The sequence below is a fragment of the Caloenas nicobarica genome, chromosome Z (assembly GCF_036013445.1).
Source record: "Caloenas nicobarica isolate bCalNic1 chromosome Z, bCalNic1.hap1, whole genome shotgun sequence".
NCBI lineage: Eukaryota > Metazoa > Chordata > Aves > Columbiformes > Columbidae > Caloenas > Caloenas nicobarica.
In genome coordinates, this window is record NC_088284.1 from 87,411,603 (window position 1) to 87,427,084 (window position 15,482).

Below are 15,482 nucleotides of genomic sequence, written 5' to 3' on the forward strand. Positions count from 1 at the left end.
TGAGTATTTTTGTGATGAATCTTTGTGCCAATTAAGACTGAAATTTCAAGATAGACAAGGAATATTTTCCAGATCTTGTCTGTCTGAACTTCAGTAAAGCAGTTGGTGTGCTGCCTTGGAGGAATTGATCTGTTATGAGAGAAGGCTAAAGGAACCTGGCTCGTTTAGCCTAGCAAAATGAAGGTTAAAAGGGTATGATTGCTCTCTATAACTACATTATGAAAATAAATGCAGACAAGGAAAAGAGCTATTCAGACTGCTGTCTCTAGGTGGGTATAAGTTGGCCATGAACTAATTTACACTGGAAAGTAGAAGATTTTAAGTGTTCAGAAATTAAAGTTCTAAAATCAACAGTAGGAACAAACAAATTAGTTTTAGGATAAGCTTGCTAAACAGCTGAAAGATTGTATGAACTGGTTCCTGAGATAACGATGGATGGGACTTCATCCATCACACCCCAGCGTACTTTGTGTACGTCAGGAGGTGAAGGGCTGACTGTATTCTGTCCAATTAAATATACACCATCTCAATGTTAATTTGCTAAACGGTTTCTAAGCTCCTGTTATCAAATCTGTAGTTATATGGTAGAAAGAAAGTTGACTATTCTGTTTGGAGCTCTTCGACTCTTTACCTCAATTTAACAACTTGTCTGTACTCCATTTATTTCTTCTGTGCCTAAAGGTGATGTAAGGGAAGTTCTGTAGGAGAACACTTATCCATGGAAAAATAGCTATTCCAGAATAGTATGTGCTTGTTTCTGATAGATTCAAAGATTTCATTTAGTCTTTGTTGTCGGAGCGTGAATTTATCCTGTTGTTGTACTTTGAGGTACGAAGTACTTTTCAGAATCTGAGTAAAATCTAATGTGTGGTTAAATAATTAGCACCAGAAAATAATATCCCTGGTTTATACATGCATCTTTCATCAGTGACCTTGAAGCTAGCACACAGTATCATTACTAAAGTGGGTGAGTGAAAGTAATACAGCATTTAATGAAATCACAATGATGTTCTTATTGCAATGTATGGGAATCCTGGCCAATGTATCCCAGATGCTGGTTTATGTAGATCTGGTGCTAGTGTGAATATGTCATGCTAGGCAGTGTGTATTTATAGCAAAAACAATGCTGGACAGAAGGAACTCCTAGGTAGACCAAAGATGATGGTTGGAAAAAAGTAGGTAGTAAAATTACAGTAGAAGAATAAGATTGTTGGTCACCATACTAGAGAGCATCTATAGCACATTAATGCTATAGTTGTCACAGTTTCTGTAGGCATTATGGCAAAGTAGTTTTAAGAAGGGATCTGAAGCAAGATAATGAACTCTGTAACGACTAAGGTCCTAACCCAAAAACGTATTTAAATGAATAGGTTTATATCTAGTGATGTCAAGAGGTCTTAGATCAAATCTCCCAATATTGTATCTGCCAAGGGAATTTTATAATCAAAATTGCTGTAGGATTTTACAGAATTAAGTATATTGAATTATAGACAAGCATTCTAAGCATGATATGTTTTAACACGATAATTTCTGTGTTACCTTTTGAATAGTTCTGCTAGTTGACACATCATGTGGTTCCCCCCCATGTTCTCTTCTCTGATTTTCAGAGATGCCAATAATCATAATTACCAGTGAAGCAGAAATAACTAATTTTACTTGTGCTTATGATTAATAAATTCGGAAGTATAGTGTCTTTAAAAAACCCCAGGATTTGCACTGGAAAGTACATGAGAATATTTCTTTATCTTCTGATGAGATCAACGCAAAGGTGATTTTAAAGTATATTGTATTTGCACACCAAAAATGTGGTAAACTAAATCATCTGATACAAGGTTTCATAACATGAATAATTTTTTGTGCATTTGTTTTGACTTCCAAATACGTCTCTGAGTGCATTGTGATGAGGGAATTTCCTCACATTGGAACAAAGTTGTCAGCTTTGAGCAGGTACTTGTATGCAGCATTGCTTCTATTTGCCACACAATAAATACAACATTTACTGGTGCTGAATCGGTATTTAAAAACGTGACAGCCTTCAGCTGAGAAATAAAGCAAAATCTAGTATTTACCTAAGTGGATTAATGGCTTTCTAATAATTAGGTGCTCATTTTAAGTATGCCAGATAACTTGAAGAAACAGTAAAAGTTACGGTGTCATTTGGGTTGAGTAACATAAGAGCTGGTATTACTTTGCTTAACATTTTGTCAGCGCTTTGGATTAGTATTTATGCTTAAATACAGTGAGTAGTAATTATTGAAAGTGATCTCTTTCATGTTTCATACAATTTAGAAGAGAACATGGGTAATTGTATTTCTTGCCACCTAAATTACAGTGGCCATTTTGCAACAGAAATAGGTCTTTTGTAGGCCTGCTGATCCTTTGTTGTTAGAATTAAGTTAATCATGATTCTCCAGCAAGAAACTGCTTGAATATGGCAGCCCAGCTACCTTGACTTTGCATGCTTTTACTCTTATTTGTTTTTATTAATATACATTATTACAAAATCTTACTTAACCAAAAACGTTCTGGTTAAGATTATAAATGGCTATCCTCGCTTAATTGTGGCAATTTTTAACATCCCATGTGCAGTTAAAACCAGGGAAATTATTTATAATTTTTTACTTAAAGATAGAGGGAGAGTAATTAAAATAGTTTTTACTTTGTTATGGAGTGGGTGGTACTTCACTTGATTTCCAGTATTATAGCATCACAGCATGCTCTTTTAGAGCAATACAGTAGCTATCCATGATAAAAAAAAGTGCTGTTAAGAACATGGAGTTATATTACCTACAGTTTTCTCTTCCAGATGAAATCCTACCTCTCACCCCCATTTGACACATGCTTGTGGAGGGCTCTTGAACTGTAGTTATGAACAGTGATTTAGTTCTTTGTACAGGCAGAGACCAATCTTTAAGGAAATATTTTGTGTCTCAATGAAGTGGATTGCTTCCACAACCAAAAAAAAAAAAAAAAAAAAAAAATCACAGATTTTCCAGAAAGGAAAAAATCACAGATCAATCTACATGCAGCCAGTACTGATGTGAAAAGGAGTTATCTGCAGCTAGAGTTTTTGCCTTGAAAATTAAACCTTAAATTGATCCAGGCTTTGCTACGTGTATCCAAAACGACTGTCTGTTGGTTTTCTGTATGTGGGTTTTGTTTGTTGTTGTTTGTTTTTCTTTTTTTTTAATTTTCAGAAGAAGAAAAAGACTTATGAGAAGCCTAGAAGGATTGTCATCCTTACTCTCTTGGGCATGTTCTCATCAGCAGTAGGCTTTTTGATAATATTGATCTAAAGCTGATGAGATTGTTCATATTGGTGACTTTAATATTAGTTCATCACAATTTTTCCCTTGAACTACAAAGGTAGCCTTGATATTTGAACCTTATGCAGAGCCAGGGGTGCACACGTAGAGGAAAGAGCCTCCATAGGCACGAAATCAACTTTACCCCCAAAAGAAGGGAGGACAAAGATGTTTTTTCAAAGTGGTTCTTTTCTATTATGTTGTACATGGTATAGTACTAAGGTATTGCTTTAGTCAGGTACTTACTAAAGGCAGTGTCTCTTTGTTGATTGATTTGCTTTTGTGGTCTTCAGATTTTATACATTTTCATTAACTGAAAATAAATGCTTACTTATGTTTTCTTTCTTTTTTTTTGTTTGTTTGTTCAGGTTTACCAAAAATGCAAGTAATTCGAAACTACAGTGGAATACCACAGCCAGCGACACACGATGGTCCACCGTTGCACATCCAGATAGGGGACACTATTGAACTAATTAGAGGAGATGCACATAGCTTATTTTGGCAGGTATTGGATCATTTAGCTAATGGCTGTATTATGTTAGTCCCAGATATAAAGTTCTTATTGATATATTTATTTTGTAACTTTTTTCCTTTTTGAAACAAAATAATATCTTTATGTTTTATCCAAAACAAGTGTCTAATACTACTACAAAATAAATATCTAATACTACTACTTTAAAAATACTACTTTAAAAAGTGCCAGTAGTTCCTATATTGTGTAAAGCTTCATTCTCGCAGCCTTAAGGTCCCGGTGAACAAATCTGCAAGAATACGGCATTGGTAGCGATCCTTCTATTGAAATTATGGGAGTTAAGGAGAATGTTTGGCACATAAACAGCAAAGTCCTGTGAATTTTCAGTCACTGCTTCTTTAACATACCAGGACTAAAAGCTATATTGGCAAAACCCAATTACGAATATTAGATTTACAGGGGAGAGAAACAGCTCTGCAAAACAGAACAACACCTAAACTTCTTGATGACCTCTCAAATCAGTTGAGGATAGTTTTTTGTGTACATGGGAAAGGTGTATTCTCTTGATGGCAAAATTCAGTATCATGTTGTTCACATCACTCACTTCTGTTACTGGCATTTCTTCTTAATTGAGAACTATAAGCAGATTCAAAATGCTCTCTTGCATTCACTTTAAAGACAAATGCATTAAAACATGTCATTTTTCTTGATTGTTCATACTAGAATCCTGTGTGCTACTGATATTGGATAAATGGAAATAGAACTAAGTAGAAGAACTTTCAGGATATTAATAGAGCAACAATTGGGAAGCATCTGTTGTTGTCTTGAATTGTTCCTGTGTCTGTCTTTATGATTTTCTTTTTTCTTTGAGGCTATAATAATTTAATGAATTTAATTATAAAAACTGCTTGGTCTGTTACATGAGTTAGGTCATTCAGTTTATTTTTTTGCTGGCTTCAGTTAGGACTTAATTGTCTCCAAACTCTTCAGGACTGAATCAGTGAAATCTATTCCTGTGCCACTGCATCATCCTGAAGAACACATAACGTGGGGAAGTCATAAATTGTAGAATTGCTTTATCTATTAACAACTATGTAAATAACTGTAACACCCACCTCCCTCCCCCAACAAACAAACAAGCAACACACAAACAAAACCACAGAAAACCCTAACCAAACACAACAACAACAAACCAACCAACAACAAGCAAACAGGCCCCACCTCAGAACTCTCACAACATGTTATTTAGCAGACCGTAGATATTTCACATCACTAAAAATAAATTTTTTTCAAATGTCGGTTGTTAGATTTTGGCCGTATAGTTTTGTATGTAGGACTTGGTTCTGCAAGGTCTTGAGTTCTGATCCATAGAAGCGTTTAAGCACGCTCTTGATTTGGGACTGGCTAGAAAGTAATCATCTGAGTAATACAGTTAGGATGAGCCAGAATTATTGCCACCTCGTGCGACTGATTTTATTGCCATGTTCATATACATCTGTCAACTCGATCTACTGGAATTTGTCTTAGATGTTATTTGTACCTATCACACTAAAGAATTTAGCTAGAGTCTCACTGTGTTTAACAAGCAGAAACTGGGAAGCACGTGAGGCTTTTTCCCCAGAAGCCTTAGTAATAGATTTGAATCTTAATGGAAATTGTCATCTCTATTAGCATCATTCGGGAAATTTTATTTCTCATGAGCTGTCTTGTCAGGGACTGCCTAATACAGATTTTTCAGAAGTCTTGTAATGACATCTGCATTTTGAAATACATATTAAGAAAAAAACTTGGAAAACACGATTTGTATTAAAATCTGTAAGTTTTATTCAAGAGCCATTTAAGAGTGATTTACAGCTTACCTGCTAATATTAGAGTGGATTTTCAAGTTGGCTGTTGCTCAGTATAGAAATTCAAGTGCTCGTAATATATGTGTGTGTGGTTTAATTTTTTCATTCTTTACAGTACATCAAATAAATACCCCAAGTTACTAAGCAATGCTTAAGCTATAGCTTAACTGCAATCAAATATGTTCTGATAGACATTAAAATTCTGCTAAGTTAATGTTTGAATGATCATATAGCAATTACTGTGGTAAGTTCTGTAGCAATTCAAGACCATATACACACATGAATCTACCTGTTACGCAGTCTGGAAAATGGGAGGAGTATGGGATTTTTTCCTAATGAAACAGCAGATACTTTTCTGAGAGACGAACTGTGAGCAGTCACAGAGACAATGAAATGGCTGGGGTAAGCGCTTCTGAATTCCATGAATTTGCTTTCTGCCTCTTCACTGGTATCACTCCAAACCTAAGCTTTCTTCGAAGAGGGTGCGTAATGCCGAGGTGTTGATACTGCCACAATTTGTTTTACTCTTCTCAGTAAACGCCTGGCTGCTTGTAAAGAGAAGGATGGTCTTATACTGATACACGTGTCCCCTTATGCAGGACTCTGCTTTTCTCTGCTCTTTCAAGGGCAAGACTAGACTTGTGCTGCTTGTCTGGCTGGTGCTCAGCTAACATGACTTGCAGAATGAAATAAGAAAAGGAAAGGGTGCTGGGGGAAAAGAGAGTTGAAAACTTGGTGTTTTACATGGAAATTTCAGACCCTTTAACCAGAGCACTACTAGTTGTTTCAACTGTAGTAGCGTAGCTTTGAAGTAGCCATATTTTTATTAGAGAGATGAATATTTCTCTCTTCTTCTGAGTTTTGTTTGAGTAAATTGGTCCCTGCTTACCCTGAGGGTAGAGGCTCTCAGGGGTGCCGCAGTGCCTACTATAAGATATAATTCTAGTTTTACAGGTTTGCATTGCAATTACCTGCCATCCTCAGGCAATCATGTTTCTCAAGTATGCCAAAAGAATACAGATATTTCCTGGACTGATCCTTTCCTTTTTCAAAACCAGCTTTTCTTTGATGCAGATTAAACCCATATGAAGTAATAGCTATTACAGATGTACTTTCTAATGCTTCAGTATAGTGGTCCTGCTGTAAACATCTAAAAGGCAGTAAGTATATTATAAATATAAAATTGAGACATTGGGGAGGCAGCACTCTGAAAGTACCTGTTGAATGTGTCTTTTTTTCCTTTTGGTTTGTAATTTTGTTCGTAATTTGTTGTCTCCTTCCTCTCTTCTCCACACTTCGCAGTAAACAAAATGAAAATGGGAGAAGGACATGATAATTCATAAATTTTAGTGATCCTGGAGTTCTAGTTCTATGCATGTCCAACGAAGCTAATGGGCATTGCATAGCTAAGTAGCAAGCAGCATTCTGGAAATACAGAGCAAATGTGTTAAATGGCTTCAGAAAGTCTCCTTTATTAAAACAGGTACAAGAGCCATGAATTAGCCTCTAGTCTGGCTGAGGCTGTTGTTGAAAGAAATGGACTGAAGGGCTTCATTGGTCCTTACATATATGAATATGTATACATACATTCATACACGTACATGTAATATATATTTTAATATAGTCTAGAAATATAATGTAATAGTATATACATAATATATTTTTAAAATAATTCTGTCCAGTCCTTTGCTTCTCTTTTATAATGACCATAAGCCACTGCAGGGCAGTGTTCAAGGGAAATGCTTACTCATCAAACAATAAGCAATTACCAAGCAGGAAGCATAAAGCAGAAAGAAATAATTAATATAAGTGAAGTATGGTGGCATAATAATTTTGCTGCTGTTCATGAGTTGATGGATAGATCTGAAATTTTGAAATCATCATCTGAAAACAGGTCATAGTTTTGTGTGTAATGACACCAAGCCTTGATGAGTTTAGCTAGGATTTCTAAAGGTGAATGAAATAACCTAGTCTCCGAAGGACATTATCAAATTATTTGTATGAGCTTATTATTGACAGAGCATTTTAAAGTGAGCTGTTTCCTTCAGCAATGTGTAATAAATAAAACCCTCTTCTGTTAAGGATTTTTGTTTATTTAACTAACAAAGCCATCTGCAGTTATCTCATGAGAAGCTTGCCTTCAGAAGACAAAGCCCTTCTTGGGTTGTCTCACTGCTTATTGCATTCATGGTATTGCTCAAAATGCAAAGGCAACGTTTTGTAGTGGTCACAGTAATTGGGGATATTTTGTGTGATGAGAGATTCTGTCCATGTGACTTCTCTACTGCTGCTTTCGCTTTGATCTTGATGAAGTATGCATCCATAGAATGTGTGCTTCACTTATAGCCTCTCTGTGTCGCACTGCTGCACAGAATAGCATCTTCCAATAAGTGCTGACATCTAAGGAAATTATGGCATTTTTGCTTGGGCAGAGAGTATTTCTTAATTCAGTAGCTTTCATATAAGTCTGCCCACTGAGGTAGTTTCTTACCACTTCAGTTCAATGAATGTTTATTCAGTCTCCTCTGTATGATTATTTTTTGTTCCAAGTGCCATTGACTTGTTGCCTACGTGTATGTTACATACAGCCTGTGGACTGCAGTTCAGTTTCCTTATTCCGAATGTGTATAAATTATAATGTCTGCATTGTGATACTATAATGATTTAACCAGTACAGACCACAGCTAATCTCATAATCTTTGCTGCTCTTCTGGGTTTTTAAGCTGTGATTCATATCACTCTGTACTGGTAGCAGTATCTAAGCCAGGTAGTATAATGCTGGCTCTACATCATATTCTCCCATGATCTGGTCTTTCTGTACATGCTACAGTTTTTTTCAGTGACTGCGATGTGGCTTTATTTTTTCCTTTTTCATTTTTACTTGAGGTCATAGGACAACTCAGTTTGGTATAATTCAGTGCTGAAGCATTTAAATGTCTGCAAATCAAAACTAGCTTGCATACTATAATAGATTTCGGGGTGTGCAAATACATTGCTGGAAAAACAGTAAGAGAGAATCTTGTAAGTACCCAGACTGTATTTCTGAGTTGCAGGAGGAAGCACTATAAACATTATGAAATGCTACTGAACAAATGAAATGATGTTTCTTTTTGCACTTTCAGAAGGTAACACAGAGGTCTGTCCCTGAGCTCATCATTGATCTTTGGCTGCTTTCTAGTTGTTGTGGACATATGTTGTATCATGCGTCATCTTTTTCAGCCTCTTCCATTTTATATGAATGTTTTTAATGAATAGCGATCGTGTGTGGGCACATACAAAACTGAAGTTCAGTTGTGCTCCTTCAAATGCTTTTTCTCATTTATATATTTTATTCAGTGGCTGGTTTTATTGACTCTGTTATCGCTTGCTATTCAGATAAGATTAGTATTGTAAGTAATATCACTTAGGTGGGAAACTGTGTCAGAGTTCTGCTTATAAGTTAAATCTGTACTTCAGAGGGATTCATGATTTGGGAGTAAATAGAATATATGGATGCAAAGGGTAACCTGTATTCAAGCAGATAGTGGGAGAGAGGGCAAAGAAGCTTTGCTGACAGGTTCAGATCTGTAAGATTGTCACTTGTTTCCACATAATTATTTTTTAAATATCATTGGTATTCAGCATACTATGGCTTAACTACTGCTTAACTGCTTTTCTCTCTCCTCTGCCTCCCCTGCACTTCTCTGTATATTTGGTAAAGTTGGTAAAGTATTAGGGTGCGATTACATATTTAGTATTGCAGAAACAAAATGAACAAAAACCCCAAAGAAATTCCATGTCTGTTTCTGAAGCATTTTTCCACTTTTAATTTTTTATGTTGCAGGTATGCCATCACAAATAAAAAATAAGTGTGATTTTCAACATGACAGTGCTTGTAAAGTGCTGATTCTCAATGTCATTGCCAAATGCTGAATGTATGCTGTTTACAGTGCGTATATTAAATTTAATGGAGGTTAGGCATTTATGTGCTTTTAAAAATCTGTTAAATGCAAACATTTGTTTGCCAAAATACACATTTTGATGCCCTCATTTTATGTATCTGTAATATAATGTTAGAAATGTTAGCTATTCGCTCTGTTCCGCTATGAAGAATGTGGTCAGCATGGTCACAGCCAAATGTTTACTAGCACTAGAAAGGTGGGGTTTTTTTGCTGTTCTGCCTGGCCGAGAGGCCATTCTTCAGGAAAGCTGGGGGTGAGCTGTGAACTGCTGAGGCATGGCTTTGGCCTGATCAGGTCGCTTTTGGCCCTTAGAAGCCCAGAGTAAATTGGTGGTCCTGCAGCTTTGGGGCAGCAGTTGTGTTGCATGAAAGGCTCAGTTTATGCCATGCTGGATGCATTTCTGCTGCTGGACACCCAGTTGTGTATGTGCATCAACAACGTATAGCGTAGTCAGAGAGATAATCTTTAATTCTCGTGCCCATCTGATTTCCAATGATTTGCATCACTCATGGGAACCCTTAACTATAGAACTTTGTGTCCGAGTTGGCTGATGGATTGTTAGCCGTAAATTCACATTGAAGTTAGCATGATTTCTTGGATGCTGCCGCTGCATTGTGGTGTGGTCACGTTGGGGATCTGTTATGCTGTATTGTGGCAACTCTCATGAGAGTGATGCCGACTTGAAAGGAAACAATTAACGCTAATGAAGGTATCAGACACTGGCAGACATGGACAGAACTGGAAATCACAACCTGAGCTCTGAGCCCCCATCTTGCATCTCATCTCTCAAACCTCTCAGGTGTAACAGCTATAATTATTTCTTAATTATATAAATTAAACACTCAACCACAACAAAAACCACACAACTGTTGAGTAACATTTTATTAGAACAGCGTTTTATGTTAAAGACCCTTTGATATACTCTTGTTGTCCTAAATTCCTGTGCATGTGTATTATTATTTACTGTTAATCCCAATTATGTCTCAAAAATGATATTTTTTTTTTTCCCTAGGGCAGAAATCTAACAACAGGAGAGCTTGGATTCTTCCCAAGTGATGCAGTAAAGCCTAGCCCCTGCGTAAGTACAATTGTTTAATTCCATTTGTCATCTTACAGAAAAACTGCCTAGTTCATACCCGTGCTTTATTAATCTTACCTTACAAAAATAATATTGTTTCTAGTTCCTTTGTGGTTTTGTGGTTTGTTCAATATTGCTTAAAATACAGCATTCTAATACTTTTGGTTATCAGAGGTAAATAGGACATGTCAAGAAAACATGTTTGGGAAACAGATTTAACTTTTGGGAATATTAATAAATTGAACCATATAAAGAGTTTCCAGAGTGCAGAACAAACACATTTTATGTGAAAGTGCACTTTCTTCCGTCCTCAGCAGTAAGGTGGGAATGCTGCAGTTCTAATCTATTCCCCAGTCACTTTGAGTTAGAGAGAGAGATTACGCCATAAGTAGTGAGTTTAAAAATGCATAAAACTAATATAAAACTTTGTATTCGGACTGCCTGATAAATTTTCTCCTTTCTATAGATTCTCCCCTGCCTTTATTTCACACAAGAATGTTCTCAATCTAGAAAAGTTCAGGGTAATAATAAGAAAAATTATTTTATAATATGTCCTCAAGAGTTTTGTATACAGACATAACGAGGCATTAACATACTGTATGCTTGCTTCTTCATTCCCTGCGCTCTATAACTGCATCAGATTGCTATATGTCCCTTTGCTGAGATTAATTGATATAAACCCATAAAACCAGTGATGAATCATATTCCTTATTTTGCTTTAAGCTAGCTTTAACTTGATTCACAACTGTTTGACTTACTAGTAGATATACATGTGATCCTAAAGAATATAAATACATTAGTATATCTTGAGACATCTTTAGTACCTTCTGTTTTCAGAATTTTGTTTGAAGAGGGATACACAGAATGTTCATAGGTACAAGGTATGTTAGACTGGATGAGAGAACAGGTCTGGAATCAAGATGAAAATGTTATGTGAACTTAGTGTGCTTCCCTTCATCCCCTTGCTTGTTGTAAAAGCTGTGGATTTCCTGTGCCGTGGTGTCACTGTCCTGGACACAGGCAGTACCTTCCAGAGGATCCTGGAGCAGCCCAGTCAGTCATTGTGTAGTGTCACTGACAGCAACTTGTAGCAACGTTTTAGGAACCACCACTATACTCGAAGGCAGAGGAAGCGGGATATCCGAAGTTGGGAAAAACATTACTGTGGTGTTGTGGAGATTGCTTTCTAGTGATAAAGCTTTCTGTGAAATTTAGAAATATACTATTTAGAGGAGTATTGCAAATAACACAGTTTTACAGAATGAATAAATATTATTCATGAAGTGTTACCAACCGGTATCATGATCAGAACAAAAAGATAAATTGATGCTTCACCACTGTTAACTTGGAAAGATAAAATATAAACATCTTCTTATGATAAATGATGCAGTTAAAGATACTGAAACATCAATCAGGTTTTAAACATGCTGTAACTTTTACTGTTATTATTAAGTCTAACAGTTTTTACAGCCAGCAGATATAAAAATGCCCCAAACCAGCATAAAATACATACATCAAAAGACTTAGGAAGAAATATTGAATGAAAAACTGCTGAGCTCCAGAATATCTATATTCCAGACTTTTTACAGATGTACCTATAAACAATTTTTTCCTATTTGCAATAAGTAGTATGTCAGCAGACATCTTCTGCACCATGTGACTAATATCTGGTTCTTCCTAGCTTTCTTCCAGTTTTCTCATTTCTATAGAGACATTTGATATGTAGCACAGTATGAGCCTATAGCTTCTGGAGTAACATTTTATTTTATTTTATTCTATTTCATGACTATGAAGGACGGTTGTTACTTATATCTATATCTGTCCATCCAAAATTAATGAAAAGGTCTACTCAGCTATTGTTTAACTGCTCTGAAGGATGGACTTAAACCATTGTTGAATTTTTATATCCTTTTCAATATGGTAGGATTACTTGACAAATTAAGAATGCCTTTTTTTTTTTTTTTTAACTATCCTTACTTCTCCTTTTGCTGATAGAATGCATGTTATCTAATTAGTCCTATGGAGGATAATACAAATAATGAAATTAATACATAATGTATTATGGAAATATCTCACAACATGTAAAGAATCTGTAAGTGCCTAGGTGGCCTTGAAATGTTTCATTTGATCACTTCACTAAAACATTTATCATGGGAATTCTTTGTCAGCAAATTCATAATCTGTTAACTTTTTTCCAAGTCTCACCATTACAAGAAGCAGAGGTGCCCAAGCAACAGCATCAGTGGCTGTGGGGTTCTGAAGTGCCACCTGCTGCACCCAGGGGTGGCACCTCGCTGCATTAGGCCCCCTGCACTTCAAAGGGGTTTGCACACCAGCAGCACTATTAATGCTGCTGTCTGAGAGCCCTTTGTCTATGCTGTTTGGGAGTAATAAATTTCCTTTTTTCTCTCTCAAGAACTAGGCTAACTTAATGACTGTTTTAACACCTGGATAGATTTACTGTTGTGCAAACTGAACATGTGACCCTGGTTTTACCACAGAGAACTTCAACATGTTCCACACTAGGGTCTGCTCTGTTATGTAGAAAAAAATATCAGTTTGGGGCTGTCCTGTAAATTTCAGAATTTTATGATAAAAGTCTTGGGTCGAGAGGCATTCAAGTAAATGTTTATGTATTTAGGTTTGAGTGACCGTTATGTCAAAGGCAGTAAGCAGAGCTTTGTGAACTCTGCAAATTTTGGTTTATGGAAATGAATCTTAACAGTGCAGTGATGGAAGTTACATCTTAAGTGAAATTAAAGTTAGCCGAACCCCTATTCTATCACCAAAAAAATGAGCAGTTTTGTTTACTTCTGTGGAGAAAGAGAAATTAGGAGAGATACTAATTTAATTCCTGATCTAATTTTTTTGAAAATTTTCTCAATAAAAAATGTTCTGAATTTATCTAAGAATATAAGTGCATTTATGTAACTCCAGTGTTGAGGCTTCCTAGCAAGAAGATGAGAGCCTTGCAATGGTGAAATTGTAACAATTCTTACTTGTTTCAATAATTTTTTATTTTTGCATTCCAGTAACTGTGCTTTTTTGAGGTTACTGCCACAAGAGGTTGTAAATGTCATATTCCTCTGTATACTCCCTCAACACAGACCATCTGCTGTCCTCTAGTTTACAATATCCTGGTTCAAGAATCACTTCATAGCTTCCTGTTCTGCTTTTTTCCATCCAAAAGCTGCCTGTTACTACCTCAGCAATACCGCTAGAACATACCATAGTATTTTGGACAGGTTAACACACAAATTTTTCATTACTTGATTCTCACAACTTTAACTGCAGAATGCAGGGAGGTGGGGTTTTTGTGTTGGTTTGTTGTGTTGTGTGGTTTTTTGTTCGTTGTTTGTTTGTGTTTGGGGTTTTTTTTAGTGTGTGTGGTGTTGTGTTTATTGGGTTTTTTTGTTGGTTTTGGGGTTTTTTTGGTCCCATCACTGGAGTTCATTTCATTGCCAGGTCTAGAGATTTGATAAGAGATCTCTGTTGATAGCTGAGATCAAGTTAGTGGGAGTTGTAGTTGATTTCAGTTTCAATTAATTTAAGTTTGTAGGCCTGTATAATAGTATCTTCCTGACTTGATCTGTGTTTGCAAGTCTCTGCTGAAGACATTCCATGTATCATAAATTAAAAAGTGTGAGAAAAATGTTACTGTAATTTTTCCCTCTTAGATTCCAGAAAATAATAAAACATTCTTTGGTTTTACTGGAAGAAAAAAAAATGATGACGTTATATGACATTAGGTTCTAAGTCTGCAGGTTGTATGCTAAGCTTCCACTAAAATAAATTTTTCAGCACTTTGCAATTTTCACATGTTGTTTTAGAAGAACAGGCTAATATCGAAATATCATACACCAGAAGGTCAAGATGCAGTGCTGATTTTCATGGGGATTGCTATACTGTGCATCTTGTGCATGTGTAAACATTATCTATGCGTATGTTTATGTATACATACAACATCCGTTTTGCAAACTGATTGTAGATTGCTTAATTTTTTGAAATTGAATTTGAGAATCAAATTCCGTGCTTATTAAAATCCAGTACGAGTTAAGCAAGTCAAATACAAAGGTATGAATGATGTCATACAAGACAATTTATGGATTATCCTCAACTCTCTCAGAAGATTATATGCTGTATTTCCTAGTAGGCAGTCTTTCTAAGGCCATATATGAAGTGAATTTTATACGTTACTGTAAATTTGTTGCATATTTTAATGATACTTTTCAACAATATGTAACATTGGGCTATTTTATGTCTGAAACTTGAATGTAGGCACTGTCAGGAAAACTTCTAACAGTTCTGTTAAGTAGAAAAAATCTGTCACAGCAGTAAAGAGTTAAAATATTCTGTACTACTTTCAGAATGGTATGGAATATTTGTCCCTTACTATAACTTCCTTCAGAAGAACATAGACTTTCAGACTAATTAGATCTTCTTCGTATGACTTGTTTCATCTGGATATTGACAATTAGATCAATGCTATCTAACGTGTGTTGTTCATTCTCTTGTATCTTTTCATGTCCTAGGTTCCTAAACCAGTAGACTACTCTGCACAACTCTGGTGAGTCCCCGTCTAGTCTTACAAGAATCTCTTTGAAAGAAGCAGTTGTAGAAACACAACTGTGTTTATTACACTTCAATTTATATTGGTGTAACCTTTCTAGGCTTTTGAAGGAGGCATTGGGTAATGGTTTGGGGATGCAATGCCATGCGTTGCCTAAAAGCATTTCTGATGTAATAAACTGCTTAATGATTTTGACATTTTGTTTACAAGTCTGTAGCTGTGCAGCTGAAATAGAATAATAAGAGGTGCATATAATATGAAGTCTTACG

The 15,482-nt window shown here is 35.9% G+C and overlaps 1 protein-coding gene across 2 annotated transcripts in view; it reads left to right on the forward strand.

Annotated features, from left to right (window-relative positions):
• The window catches only part of VAV3 (vav guanine nucleotide exchange factor 3), a 164,330-nt gene that overhangs the window by 128,351 nt on the left and 20,497 nt on the right, over positions 1-15,482 (forward strand). For both annotated transcript variants that reach the window (XM_065655754.1, XM_065655753.1), the window contains exons 20-22: positions 3,674-3,810; positions 10,578-10,643; positions 15,176-15,210. In XM_065655754.1, coding sequence (XP_065511826.1) covers positions 3,674-3,810; positions 10,578-10,643; positions 15,176-15,210 — 238 coding nt within the window. The remainder of the gene's footprint in view (positions 1-3,673; positions 3,811-10,577; positions 10,644-15,175; positions 15,211-15,482) is intronic.